Source organism: Procambarus clarkii, chromosome 21, assembly GCF_040958095.1.
Source record: "Procambarus clarkii isolate CNS0578487 chromosome 21, FALCON_Pclarkii_2.0, whole genome shotgun sequence".
Taxonomy (NCBI): domain Eukaryota; kingdom Metazoa; phylum Arthropoda; class Malacostraca; order Decapoda; family Cambaridae; genus Procambarus; species Procambarus clarkii.
Window position 1 is genome coordinate 26,665,300 of NC_091170.1, and position 14,434 is coordinate 26,679,733.

The 14,434-nt window shown below is 41.6% G+C and overlaps 1 protein-coding gene across 1 annotated transcript in view; it reads right to left on the bottom strand.

The window, feature by feature from the left end:
* Positions 1-2,508: 2,508 nt before the first annotated feature.
* The window catches only part of Moca-cyp (nuclear cyclophilin protein Moca-cyp), an 80,306-nt gene continuing 68,380 nt past the window's right edge, over positions 2,509-14,434 (bottom strand). The window contains exon 12 of the mRNA XM_045746450.2: positions 2,509-7,729. Coding sequence (XP_045602406.1) covers positions 7,110-7,729 — 620 coding nt within the window. The 3' untranslated portion in view covers positions 2,509-7,109. The remainder of the gene's footprint in view (positions 7,730-14,434) is intronic.

Below are 14,434 nucleotides of genomic sequence, written 5' to 3' on the forward strand. Positions count from 1 at the left end.
TATACCAAAAATCTGCCAATTACTGAAAGCCGCGGTGGGTCACATTTTGCCCAAACCCCCCTGCAGTTTTCAAAATATCCCAAACATCCCAAATTCGATACCTGAGCCATATTTTCGACCCAAATTCTGGCTTTCTGCACCTATTCGCAGTTTGAAATTCCGACTTTTATACCAAAAATTTGCAAATTACTGAAAGCGGCTGTGGGTCACATTTTGCCCAAACACCCTTGCAGTTTTCAAAATATCCCAAACATCCCAAATTCGATACCTGAGCCATATTTTGGACCCAAATTCTGGCTCTGCACCTATTCGCAGTTTGAAATTCCGACTTCTTATACCAAAAATATGCCAATTACTGAAAGCCGCGGTGGGTCACATTTTGCCTAAACCCCCCTGCAGTTTTCAAAATATCCCAAACATCCCAAATTCGATACCTGAGCCATATTTTGGGCCCAAATTCTGACTCTCTGCACCTATTCGCCGTTTGAAATTCCCACTTTTTATACCAAAAATATGCCAATAACTGAAAGCGGCGGTGGGTCACATTTTGCCCAAACCCCCCTGCAGTTTTCAAAATATCCCAAACATCCCAAATTCGATACTGAGCCATATTTTCGACCCAAATTCTGGTTCTCTGCACCTATTCGCAGTTTGAAATTCCGACTTTTATACCAAAAATATGCCAATAACTGAAAGCGGCGGTGGGTTACATTTTGCCCAAACCCCCCTGCAGTTTTCAAAATTTCCCAAACATCCCAAATTCGATACCTGAGCCATATTTTGGACCCAAATTCTGGCTCTCTGCACCTATTCGCCGTTTGAAGTTCCGACTTTTTATACAAAAAATCTGCCAATTACTGAAAGCGGCGGTGGGTCACATTTTGCCCAAACCCCCCTGCATTTTTCAAAATATCCCAAACATCCCAAATTCGATACCTGAGCCATATTTTGGACCCAAATTCTGGCTCTCTGCACCTATTCGCAGTTTGAAATTCCGACTTTTTATACCAAAAATCTGCCAATTACTGAAAGCCGCGGTGGGTCACATTTTGCCCAACCCCCCCTGCAGTTTTCAAAATATCCCAAACATCCCAAATTCGATACCTGAGCCATATTTTCGACCCAAATTCTGGCTCTCTGCACCTATTCACAGTTTGAAATTCCGACTTTTATACCAAAAATTTGCAAATTACTGAAAGCGGCGGTGGGTCACATTTTGCCCAAATCCCCCTGCAGTTTTCAAAATGTAAGAAATATCGTTACTCTAGCTTATGAGCGTTATTTTGTAGCCGAATTCTGGCTCACTCAGTTTTCTCAGCATTTTTGTTTGAAATTACGACTTCTTATACCGAAAATATGCCAATTACTGAAAACGGCGATGGGGTCAAATTTTGCCCAAAACCCCCTGGTTGTAAAAATATTGATAATATTGCAAATCTGACTCATGAACGTTATTTTGGAGCCGAATTCTGGATCACTCTACACTGGGTCACATTTTGGCCAAATCCCCCTGCAATTTTCAAAATATCTGACATTGGAATCTGGCTCATGAGCGTTATTTTGGAGCCGAATTGTAACAGTGCAAGTGTTTTGCACTGTTCCATGTTGTAATTATAAACTTTTATACCGAAAATATGCCAATTACTGAAAACAGCGATGGGTCATAATTTGCTCAAATCCCCCCTGCAAGTTCAAAATATTTGAAATATCAGAATCCGACCCATGAGTGTTATTTTGGAGTCGAATTCTGGCTCACTCTACATATTTGCAGTTTGATATTATGACTTTTATGTTGAAAATACCTGTATGCATAGTACTGAAAACAGCGATGGGTCACATTTTGCCCAAAACCCTCTACAGTTTTTAAAATATGGCAAATATGACTCATGAACATTATTTTGGAACCAAATTCTGGCTCACTCCACATATTTTCAGTTAAAAATTATGACTCGAGTACCTACTTGCTGCTAGGTGAACAAAGGCCTTAGGTGAAAGGAAATATGCCAAACCATTTCTGTCCCGCCCTGAATTTGAATCTGGAATTCTCGATTGTGCATCGAGAACGAACCTGTCTACTACCGGGACCCACGGTAGTGCATCGATCTTGATCATCATTGATTATCTCTAATCATAGTAAACACATTTATTTATAGTTTATTTTTACAATTTCCTCATTACATTAAATGCTATTCAACTACCAAATCGGTCGGACGGTCGGTTAACCATCTGGCTAGCTGGCCGGCCGACTGACCATCTTGCTAGCTGGCCGGCCGGCTGGCCATCTGGCTGGCTGGTTGCCCGGCCAGCCATCTAGTTGGACTGGGCTAGCAGGCAATCTGGTTGGCCATCTGGGCTGGCCGGCCAGACGACTGGCCTGCTGGCTGGCTGTCTGGCTGGCCAGTATGTTCAATGCAATAACACCCTAATAAGAGACTGCTTTTGGACATTCCTGTTTGGTGTTTTTCAATATCTCTGAAATATTTATTCATTGGCCAATAAAAGCATACAATTATCTATTAACTTTAATTGTACATGATGTACTGCCATACATATAAGAAAACATAACAGAGCCATTTCTAAAAACAAATCAGATTAATATTATAAGCAATTACAAATTTTAAGAATGCATACATGATAAATAACTACACAATTCACACAACTTCAAACTGATTACTGCAACCCACATGTAATGCTTCAGTTTTCTCTATTAGGCTGTAAAATAATGATACAAATCAAAATCAGCTCTTAACCATCCAAATTTTATATCACTTCCTGGAACATAAATTTTCTTTAAACTATTTGGCCATGTTTAGTGACAGCTGTCAACGGCCAAAAATATGCTGTAGAATGTACAAATGACCAAAGTCAGAGCCCCAAGAGAAATTTTTATGATCATATAATGTTCAACCATGAACACTGACCTTCAAAACAATCCCTTGGTTTGCCAGTAAATACTACCAGTAGTTGGTGGCAAAACAAGTAAAGTAAGTCATCATCAAAGAAGGCACCAAGCTGGGGAAATTATGTAGCACCATCAAAGTTGCAGGATAATTGAAAGGTGCTAAATATCACTATGGATGCCAATATGATGACCAAACCCATCATATGATGGAGAAACAATGACATTCCGGTCTGTCCTGGACCATTATCAAGTGGCTCAGGCACGACTTGATAATGGTATAGGATAGACCGAAACAATGTCACTTCTCCATCTTCTGATGTGTGATTTGGTCATCATATGTTCAGCCACATTTTTGTGACTTATTGTCTGCATGCCAATATAAAAATAAAAGTGCATAGGGCAGGCAATATCAAAGGTATCAGATTTACCAAGGATTCTATTGAGGGACAAGCGGGAAGCAAGATACACGCATGTCCTGAAAGTCAGGACATTCAACAAGGATATGCATGACTGTAAGAGGGACAATGTAGTTTGGACAATAAGGAACAGGGCAGCGCTCAATTAAGTGCCATTGAGTCAAACGTGTATAGCCAATATGTAACCTAGCCAGAACCGTTTCCCACCGCCGGTTACAGAGATAGCAGGAAGGCCAAGGGAATGGGCTACCCTTCAGAGATAGCAGGAAGGCCAAAGGAATGGGCTACCCTTCAGAGATAGCAGGAAGGCCAAGGGAATAGGCTACCCTTCAGAGATAGCAGGAAGGCCAAGGGAATAGGCTACCCTTCAGAGATAGCAGGAAGGCCAAGGGTTCTGGATAGTAAACTATCACTATAGGACCACAAAGAATTTTGTGTGAAGTGCCTATGTCATGATTTCTAACTTCAGAATCACTTCTAAATACACGGACAGTGAAATATTAACCCTTTAACTGCGCAACATGCCTGCAGGCCCACGTCTGGGGTGCGCTACGTGTCTCCGGGTATTTGTATTTTTCACGTTCCATTCAAAACTCCTACGGCAACATGGGGTTCACATCAGCTTCCTCAGGGATCTTGTAAACAGACGCCATCTTTAAAAAAAATCGTGGTCCACATTCCGGGGTGTGAGAGCCTCAGTCGTGAGTGAGCAACCAAGGCTGGCGCTCGCAGCACGAGTGCACAGCACTGCTGTTCAGCGTGTGACCACAGCATCACCTAATAATGTCAAAATATATATATAACTTGTATTATTTAGCCATGATAGTAATATAGAAGAGCCTGAGTGTGATAATGACTGGATACAATGTCCAAATATCAGTGATTCAATGTTGTTCACGATGTTCACAGTGCTAACCACAGCACCACAGCATTATTTCGTCCATCTAGGAATCTTCAAACGACTTCTTAGGTTCCATTTCAAAATAAACTTGTGGTCGGTTATTCATTTACAGGAATTAGTGACCAGGATTGTAATAATAGCAGGATTGTGGTTATAATTAGCGTTGTGCGTAGTATTGTGGAAGGAGGAATTTTGGTGAGGGAGGGAGGAAGGGAGAGAATTGAGGTAGCCTCACTATGTGTGGCAACCACTCTTGTTTTGCTCACCATACTAGCTTAGTGGTTCGCTATGTACACATATGTACATGGGTATATACAGTGTGTGTGTATATAGTGTAATAATAACAACAGGAGTATGTTGAGAGGAGCTATTTTGGTGAGGGAGGTGGCGTCGTATTCATAGCGTCGTCTGCTGGCTGCTGTGTGATTTCTTATGCAGTATATGGTGGCCACTGTACTGTTTGGACACAATACTGGCTTACTTGCATAGTTCTGGTAAATAAAACATGTAGATAGGTATATATAACATGTGTAAATAGTGTAATAAAAACAATAACAGTATGGTGGGAGCAGCAATGTTGGCAAGTAAGATGTTGGAGTGAGGGAGGGCTGACTAGGTGTGGCTGCACATGTTCTGAATGTGTTGATGGTGAATGTAGATAGTGTGTGACAGTGCCTGTACATATGTTGTAAATATACATAAATGAACATGAAACATTGGTGTGAATAACTGTATGATGGGAGGAGCAATGTTGGCGAATACAATGTTGGAGGAGTGAGGAAGGGCTGGCTGGGTGTGGCTGCTGTTGATGGTGAATGTATATAGTGTGTGACAGTGTACAGTGTGTAAATAGATTGTATATATACATAAATTAGCATGATACATGGTAAATATGTGCAACATGTGTACACAAGTGTCATGCACGTAACACAGTGTCTTCGGACAGTACGGATGTTTTACTGCCATAATACAGTGTACGTGTTCATTATACATAGAATTAGGACATAAAAACAAATAAAATGTATTTGGAACTGTGCGCAAAAAATGAACAAAAATATATTCGCGGCAACTCGCTCGCCCCACCCCGTGCGCCCTACTGGCCCCGGGAGCTTACATCATGGGTGAATGGGGAATGATAACGTCACGAGCTAACTTACGGACCCCATAGCAGCCAAAGTAAGTACAATTTCGATTTTTTTTTACATACCCATACTGAGGGAAGGGTTTTTGACTTTAAAAAACAAAAGAATTTTTTCAAGAGAATTTATTTCTTGCCCACTGGGGGGGGGGGTGTCATATTTGGAAGCCGAGCAGTTAAGGGGTTAAAGCTCTCACGAGAACAAATTGGAATTTGTAAAAGGTACAAAGACATGCTACTAAATGGCTTCTGGAACTGAAGAAGCTACAAAGAGAAGCTGAAGGTGTTAAATTTGCCAAAATTGGAAGAGAGAAGAATAAGAGGAAGATATGATCACTACATACAAAATAGTAACAATAAAAAATTGATAAGCAAGAGTTCTTGAAAACTGCAACTTTCAAAATAAGATGACAAAGATTCAAGCTAAGGTGGAAAGATGCCAAAAAACATTAGAAAGTTCTCTTTTTTGCAAACACAGTGGTAGATGGCTGGAACAGGTTCAATGAGAAAGTGGTGGATTCCAAAACCATCAGTAGTTTCAAAAAATTATATAAAGAGTACTGAGAAGATGGGACACAAGAATAGCTCTCATCCTGTAACTACAATTTGATAATTATCCCAGCACATTCAATGAACACCCCCAGCCAAGGGCCTAAACAGAGGAATCAAAGATCTTTGAATAGCCAAAGATGAGGCTATCCACACCAGTGGCCAGGCCTCTGAAGAGTGAACTCCCGAACACACCAAAGAAGGGAATAAACTGTGCAAGGGAAGAATTAGTGGGAACATGGGGAAAAAAAAATCATGAGTGCATGAATCCTGAAGCTCAATAAATGGCAAGCCCGCACAAGCCGGAACTAAAATACGCACATGAAGCCTATACTAAAACAAACAATACATAAAGCTAATGACCCCCCTACAGTACAACAGTCCAAGGAAGTCAGACACTTAGCTCGAAGCAGAGGGGCTTGCCCCACAATCTGAAGGACTAGAAGCACTATGGCAGCTGTAAATACTGCGTCATCAGCAACAGAACTGAGCAGGGGTGATGGCTGCGGGCTGGGGCTGCCTGACAAGTAATAATCAGTACTAACAAGTTTTGAGCTAATTTGAGTGAATCCCTTGTTCTGTGTGAATCATTTGCAGAGCTGTATGGGGTTTTGAGGCTTTGTTTTGGGGGGTTTTGAAGCATGTAGTTGTCTGTAAGGCTTCACTGACTTTCAGGAGGCTTTATCCAGATGAGGGTGGTGGATTGTCAGCTGCTCCCTGTGCCTCTGTGAGGGGACCAGGTTCTTGCTCTGGTCCCAGGTAGGCCGAACAGAACTTCTATGACTGCTGAACCCTTTAGTATGGAGCAATCTCAGCAAGAAGGCTTCAGGAAGCCACCAGGAAGCTCTCTCCAGAAAATGCAGGAGGGAATTAAAAAAAATACAAACAATTATTTCTTTGGCAGCTTTTTTGACCCTATTGGAGAAAAATGCTGAAAAATAATGTCCCAGCCAAAGGGTTAATTAACAAAGGAAAAAGTGAACAAGAAACATTCCATGAATGATGTTTTCAGATATTAAAGTACATTACAGTACAGTAACTTTAAAATTAGATTAAAAGATAGCATTGTAAAATAAAAATTAAGCAAAATTTTCTTCCTGCCAAAGCAATTACATCAAAAGCTTTGTAAAAAAAAATATTATGAACTGTTAAGGGTCGAGTAATAATTGTCTAAATCTACAAAATACACAAACTAACATTTACTTAATCACTGTTACTACTGGTCGTTTCTGAATGATGCTTCCTCTCTCGAGCCTTGTCCCTACTACGAGACTTTCGATCCCGCGACCTGTCCCTCCTGTCTCGAGATCTTTTTCTTCGACTATTTCTATCTCTTGAGCGATCTTTTCTATTTTTAGATCTGTTTCTCCTGTCTCGGGACTTATTATGTTTATCTCTGGATCTACCCTCTCTATCTCGAGATCTACCACTTCTATTTCTTGACATATCCTTATGTTTTTCATGGGATTTTGAGTACTCTCTGTCTTTATGCTCATGAGACTGACTGATTCCACTTTGTTCTCTATTTCCTTTCTTCTGATCCTGTCCTTTTTCTTTTCTGTCCTTCTCTTCTGACACCACCTCTTCCAATAACTGACCATTTTCTTCCAATTTGGGGGAAGGGTTACGACCAGTGTGTTCATCTTCATTTATTCTTCCATTTACATTTTTTTTATCAATAGCATCCGCTTCCTCCTCATCTTCCTCCTCATTATCCATGGCCTCATAATCTAAAGCAGTCTCATCAAATACATCTTGCTTTTCTCTCTTCAGATCATGTTTTTCCTTTAACTCGTTTTGTTTTTCTTTTTTAAAGTCCTTCTCTGAAAATAAAAGAAAGAATTTTTTATTTAAAACAACTGACTCTCATAGATACACATTAACCCAACCTGAGCCCTGGAACAGGGAAGAAGGGAAACTGGGTCAACCCAAAGTGTGTCCCCGGCCACTGAGGCCGTGGCGTGCAGGTAATGGTGAAGAGCCACAACCGGACACAACACATGATGCATCCCCGGCGGAACAAACCAAGAATCAGTAACCCAAGGGCCCCTTCAGAAAGCAGCAGTCTCATTCTTCGCCGGGAAAGGAGGAGACAGCTGCAAATGAACAAACCTACCACCAGGACCAAAAGAACAAAAACCTCTGCACCGAAGGAGAGCATGAAGCTCCCCAACCCCCAGAAGCCAATGCTAACAGGAAAGAGAACCTTCGAAAAATAATCTTAAACAGAAGGGGCCACCACAAACAGGGGAAAAAGAGAGCACCCAGTCCAACGACCAGGATGGCTCAGGCGGCACATGAGCAGGCCGGAGGTGAAACAACGCACGAGACAGCTTGCAGAACAGAGCAGAAGTAACATCCACCCCAAATGCAAGCTGAAGTGGCTCCTCCAGCAAAACACGATATGAGGCGACAGTATTCGGCATAAGATGACAGTCCTAAAACAACCAAGAAAGGAAGGACAACACAACCTGATCCAAAACTGAAGAAAACCTACGGAGGGACCATAAATAACGAAGGGACCCCCAGGAAACTTCATTCTGCCACTGAGACGAAGCATGAAGGTGGGACCTGCTTGATACCTGTCTGATAGGATTCTGGGAGTTCTTCTACTCCCCAAGCCCGGCCCAAGACCAGACTTGACTTGTGAGAGTTTGGTCCACCAGGCTGTGGCTTGAGCAGCCTGCAGGCCCACATACCCACCGCAGCCTGGTTGATCCGGCACTCCCTGGAGAAAACTACCTAGTTTTCTCTTGAAGATGTCCACGGATGTTCCAGTAATATTTCTTATAGTCGCTGGGATGATGTTGAACAACCGTGGACCTCTGATGTTTATACAGTGTTCCTTGATTGTGCCTATGGCACCCCAGCTCTTCACTAGTTCTATTCTACATTTTCTTCCATATTGTTCACTCCACCATCAACGAAGGGACACCATCAACGAAGCCACCTGTTCACCATACAAATGGTGATAGACCCGCGTCAGAAAAACCAGACACGAAGACTTGAGGAGAACATCGAACCAGTTACGTAACGGACTGGCCTGATTTGCTGAAAGAGATGGAGCTGCGGGAAGACCCTCGGGTTTGGACATCGAGCAAGCAACGCCTGAAACCAAGGCTGGACCAGCCACCAAAGGGCCAACAGGACTACTCTTCCTTGCCAAATCTCCAAGCGAGCCAGCACCTGGAGCAACTGTGGAACCTGGGGAAAGAGGTACAGGTAACCACAGAGATCACACTAACGTGATGCATCAAATGAACAAATCCACAAGGGCCGTGACGAGGATTCAAACCTGCGTCCGGGAGCATCCCAGACACTGCCTTAATCGACTGAGCTACGACGCATGCATGGGATGCTCCCGAACGCAGGTTCGAATCCTCGTCACGTCCCTTGTGGATTTGTTCATTTGATGCATCATGTTAGTGTGATCTCTGTGTGTAATGATGTAAGGGCGAAGAGGGAGAACGGCCTATTGACATAGCTCGGGTGCAGGGAGGGAAGTTGTGTAAAATCCTGGTTTGTGCCTCGGAGAGGCTACGGGATCCAGTAAGTTCAGTAGAACTTCGGTTTCAACTCTTTTAACCCTGTCGTAGCTCAGTCGATTAAGGCAGTGTCTGGGAAGCTCCCGGACGCAGGTTCGAATCCTCGTCACGGCCCTTGTGGATTTATACAGGTAACCCCCACCTCGACCAGTCCTGCCTGAAGGCATCGACCCTGACGGCCATCGCAGTCAGGGAAGGGCGCCACATATATCGGGAGACGTCTCAACCACGCTGACGCAAAGAGGTCCACCTCCGGGAGCCCGTACGTTTGGCAGAGCCAAATAAACGAGTCGGTGTCATCCTGCAGAGCCAACTGACCGAGTCGGTGTCGTCCGTCCATTCCATAGGCAGGGGAACGAACAGGGACAGGCTGTCCGCTAGGACGTTGGACACTTCCCCGAACATGAACGGCCAGGAGAGTCAAACCCTGAGAACTCAACAGACGAGTCACCTGAAGCGACCAGCCCCAAAGAGCCAAAGACCGTATCGAACCTCAGCAGTTCAGGCAATGAACCACTGGGGAGCAGTTCGAATGGAGCCAAATCATCAATCCGCAAGTGACCCGAATCCTCCAAAATGACATCCACACTGCTGCGAATTCCTGCACCGTACTGTGGGCCCACCAGCACCTGCACATCCCTCTCAAGTCAGTCCCAAACAGCTTGAGAAGCGAAAAGAAACGCAGGACCGAAGCCAGATGGCCACAGGCACGCAAGTCCTCAGCAACCAGGATTCCTGAAAGGGAGGGGACCTGCACGCGAAGCTGCACCAGGCCGACATCTCGAGGAATGGCAGGGGCAAACACGCATTGAGGTTTTCAAATTCGCCCACCAGGTAAACCTGAACAACTGTAAGGGCCTCTCGCCACTCAAGCGTGTGGGACCGACAGAACGTATGCCACACCCCAACGAAAAAGAGAGGACAGTCTGCCAACCAGGATGATTCCGGCACCTCGTAACGAACCCAGTAAGGAAAGGAAGAACTGAACTCGAAAGACACAGGATCCATTATCGAGGCGTAATCCGGGTCACGCAGGAGGTAAGCCGCAAGGGCCTCCTGCACCTCATGAGGCAAGAGGCGGGAGGCCGAAAACCTCTGGAGAGAAGGGAACGGAGAACCCAAGGGAACCCGGAACCGAACCCGGGTAGGAGCTGATGCCATATCCAACTCAGACAGGGAGGGAGGATAAGAAAACCCCACCTCCTGTAACAACAAGCCCCGCTTAGAGGGTACTAACACCCAAGCGAGGTCAAACGGAGCCCTCCAAACCTTTTGCCTCAATAGAAAAGGCAGAGTCAATCGGGAAAGCAGGAAAGGAGGGAGCCCACTGGTCAGACCCAGAAGCACCGGCAGAAGGAACAGGCTCGAATGCCTCCGTCGCCACACCAGATGGGGAGTCCCCCAAAACAGCCAGTCTCTCACCACCAACGAAACCCTGACCTGACTCCGAAGCCGGGTGCAGGGGTGGGGGGGGGGGGGGGGGAATAGGATAAACAACAACAGGGCAAGGACAAGGGGGCACGGACAAAACCAAAGTCGAGGCGACTAACACTCCCAAGTCGGGGGTCTATAACCAAAACGGGGCAGTCTCAGGGCATCTGAGTCTCACCCTGAGACTGAGTCTCAGGGTGAGCAACCACACTAGCACACTGCAGCAAGCTAAAACGTGCATGCAACGCCGAAGCCACCTGCACCTGAACATCAAGATCAGTGGATTGGGTGAATTGGAGTACACGCAAGCAACACCACTCACTGGACTCCGGGTCAAAGGTGTCACTGACTCAACAGGCAGCATGACAGAGGCAGAAATAGTGATTGTCACCCTGGTAATTGGTGATTGTCACCCTGAGATAAGGGAACAGAGCAACTTTCAAACTCGCACGAAGTGAGATGAGACCCAAGGGATGCATTCATTGGACCAGTGAGCCCCAGTGGGGGTTTTCAGGGGCCCTTAGACGCTCTGCTAAGGGAAGTCCAGGCAAGGTACTGCTATTCGGCGCCCCAAACTACCAAACGGACTACTAAGTGTTGAACACCTGTGACGTGTACACTCACGGGGACCTAGTGGAGGAGCACCAAGAAAAAAAAAATTATATATATATATATATATATATATATATATATATATATATATATATATATATATATATATATATATATATATATATATATATATATATATATATGAGATTTCATATATATATATATATATATATATATATATAAATATATATATATATATATATATATATAACCTAACCTATAAAGATAGGTTAGGTTAGGTTAGGTAGGGTTGGTTAGGTTCGGTCATATATCTACGTTAATTTTAACTCAAATAAAAAAAAATTGACCTCATACGTAATGAAATGGGTAGCTTTATCATTTGATAAGAAAAAAATTAGAGAAAATATATTAATTCAGGAAAACTTGGCTTATTAGGCAAATTGGGCCTTGAATAGTAGGCTGAGAAGTGCGTTCTGGCTACTAGGTACGATATATTATATATATATATATATATATATATATATATATATATATATATATATATATATATATATATATATATATATATATATATATATATGTCGTACCTAGTAGCCAGAACTCACTTCTCAGCCTACTATTCAAGGCCTGATTTGCCTAATAAGCCAAGTTTTACTGAATTAATATATTTACTATAATTTTTTTCTTATGAAATGATAAAGCAACCCTTTTCTCTATGTATGAGGTCAATTTTTTTTTATTGGAGTTAAAATTAACGTAGATATATGACCGAACCTAACCAACCCTACCTAACCTAACCTAACCTAAATTTATAGGTAAGGTTAGGTTAGGTAGCCAAAAAAAGCTAGGTTAGGTTAGGTTAGGTAGGTTAGGTAGACGAAAAAACATTAATTCATGAAAACTTGGCTTATTAGGCAAATCGGGCCTTGAATAGTAGGCTGAGAAGTGCGTTCTGGCTATTAGGTACGACATATATATATATATATATATATATATATATATATATATATATATATATATATATATATATATATATATATATATATATATATATATATATGTCGTACCTAGTAGCCAGAACTCACTTCTCAGCCTACTATGCAAGGCCCGATTTACCTAATAAGCCAAGTTTTCATGAATTAATTGTTTTTTGACTACCTAACCTACCTAACCTTACCTAACCTAACTTTTTCGGCGAAGACATCATAAGAAGGAAAGTAAAAAGCCATGCAACCTCTGAAGAGACAACTAACACAACACCTATACCCCCTATTAGACTATTTTACAGGAACTTCTTTTCCACAGCTCATAAAACGGAGGAAAGGGTCCTGAAAGATATTGTTAATAGAAACGTTATCCCTACAGACAAAAATCAGAGGATACAACTGACGATTTACTATAAAACCAGAAAAACGGCCAGCCTACTCATGAGAAACTCTCCAGACACAAAACAGAACGCTTTAAAAGAGACTAACGTCGTCTATGCCTTCAAATGCCCACTTGGGGACTGTAAGCTCCAAAAAACCCAGTATATAGGCAAGACAACAACATCTCTTTCTAGGCGTTTAACGATGCATAAGCAACAGGGCTCCATTAAGGAACATATAATCTCTTCCCACAACCAAACCATCGCCAGAGAAATCCTAGTAAACAACACAGAAATCATCGATAGATACAGCGACAGCAGGCGGCTTGACGTTTGCGAGGCACTACACATCAAGAAGTCAACACCAGCAATCAACAGCCAATTATTGCACAACTATATTCTACCCACCTCAAGACTCCGCTCCAATATAGAAGCATCAAGAAATATGGACCAATAGGCTTTCTACAAACACTTCTATTCAATATCCATTGCTTCGTGTTCTGTCTTGTGTTGATGAAATTAATACCCTATTAATACTCTTGTTCTGTCTTGTGTTGATGAAATTAATACCTTATTAATACCACATTTTGTTCTGTCTTGTGTTAATGCCACATCACCCCTTCCACCTCACTCAAATGTAGATATAAAATCGGAGATACGTAAGTTCTATTCAGTTGTGTATTTGTGAACTAAAGTCTTTGAAAATGTAATAAGTTTTACGAAACGCGCCCGTGTCGCGTCAGACTAGAAATAAAAATGAATTTTGGAGAATTGATTTTTGATTTACCTCCAACAGTGAAGCGTAATGTACGAAAGATTGAGAAAATTCGTGTTAGAATTATTAATCTTACTTTTTCGGTCATATTTAATAATATATGTCTACAGGAAAGACTGCTACCAAAATATACTAATATATATATATATATATATATATATATATATATATATATATATATATATATATATATATATATATATATTATATATATATATATATATATATATTATATATATATATATTATATATATATATATATATATATATATATATATATTATATATATATATATATATATATATATATATATATATATATATTATATATATATATTATATATATATATATATATATATATATATATATATATATGTTATATATATATATATATATTATATATATATATTATATATATATTATATATATATATTATATATATATATTATATATATATATATATATATATATATATATATATATATATATATATATATATATATATATATATATATATATATATATATATATATATAAATAAAAAAGGGTCAACAACGCCAAGAGGTAGACTCCCCCACCAGGCAGCAAACAAAAAGAAAAGAAAAACCCCGAAAAAGGACAACGTCACAGGCAGAACAGAGCCGGCCGTAGTATTATGGTGAAAACAAGCTGCACAGTTTCTTGCACCCCTACCAGTGATGAAACTACCTCCTACCCAGAGGCAAACAGTGGTGCATGAAACACCCCAGCTGACTCCAAGGGCGGGCAATCACCGAGCAGCAAAAGACCACACTGGAGGTAGACCCCAAGTGACTTGTGGAAGAGAATCCCCAAGCCA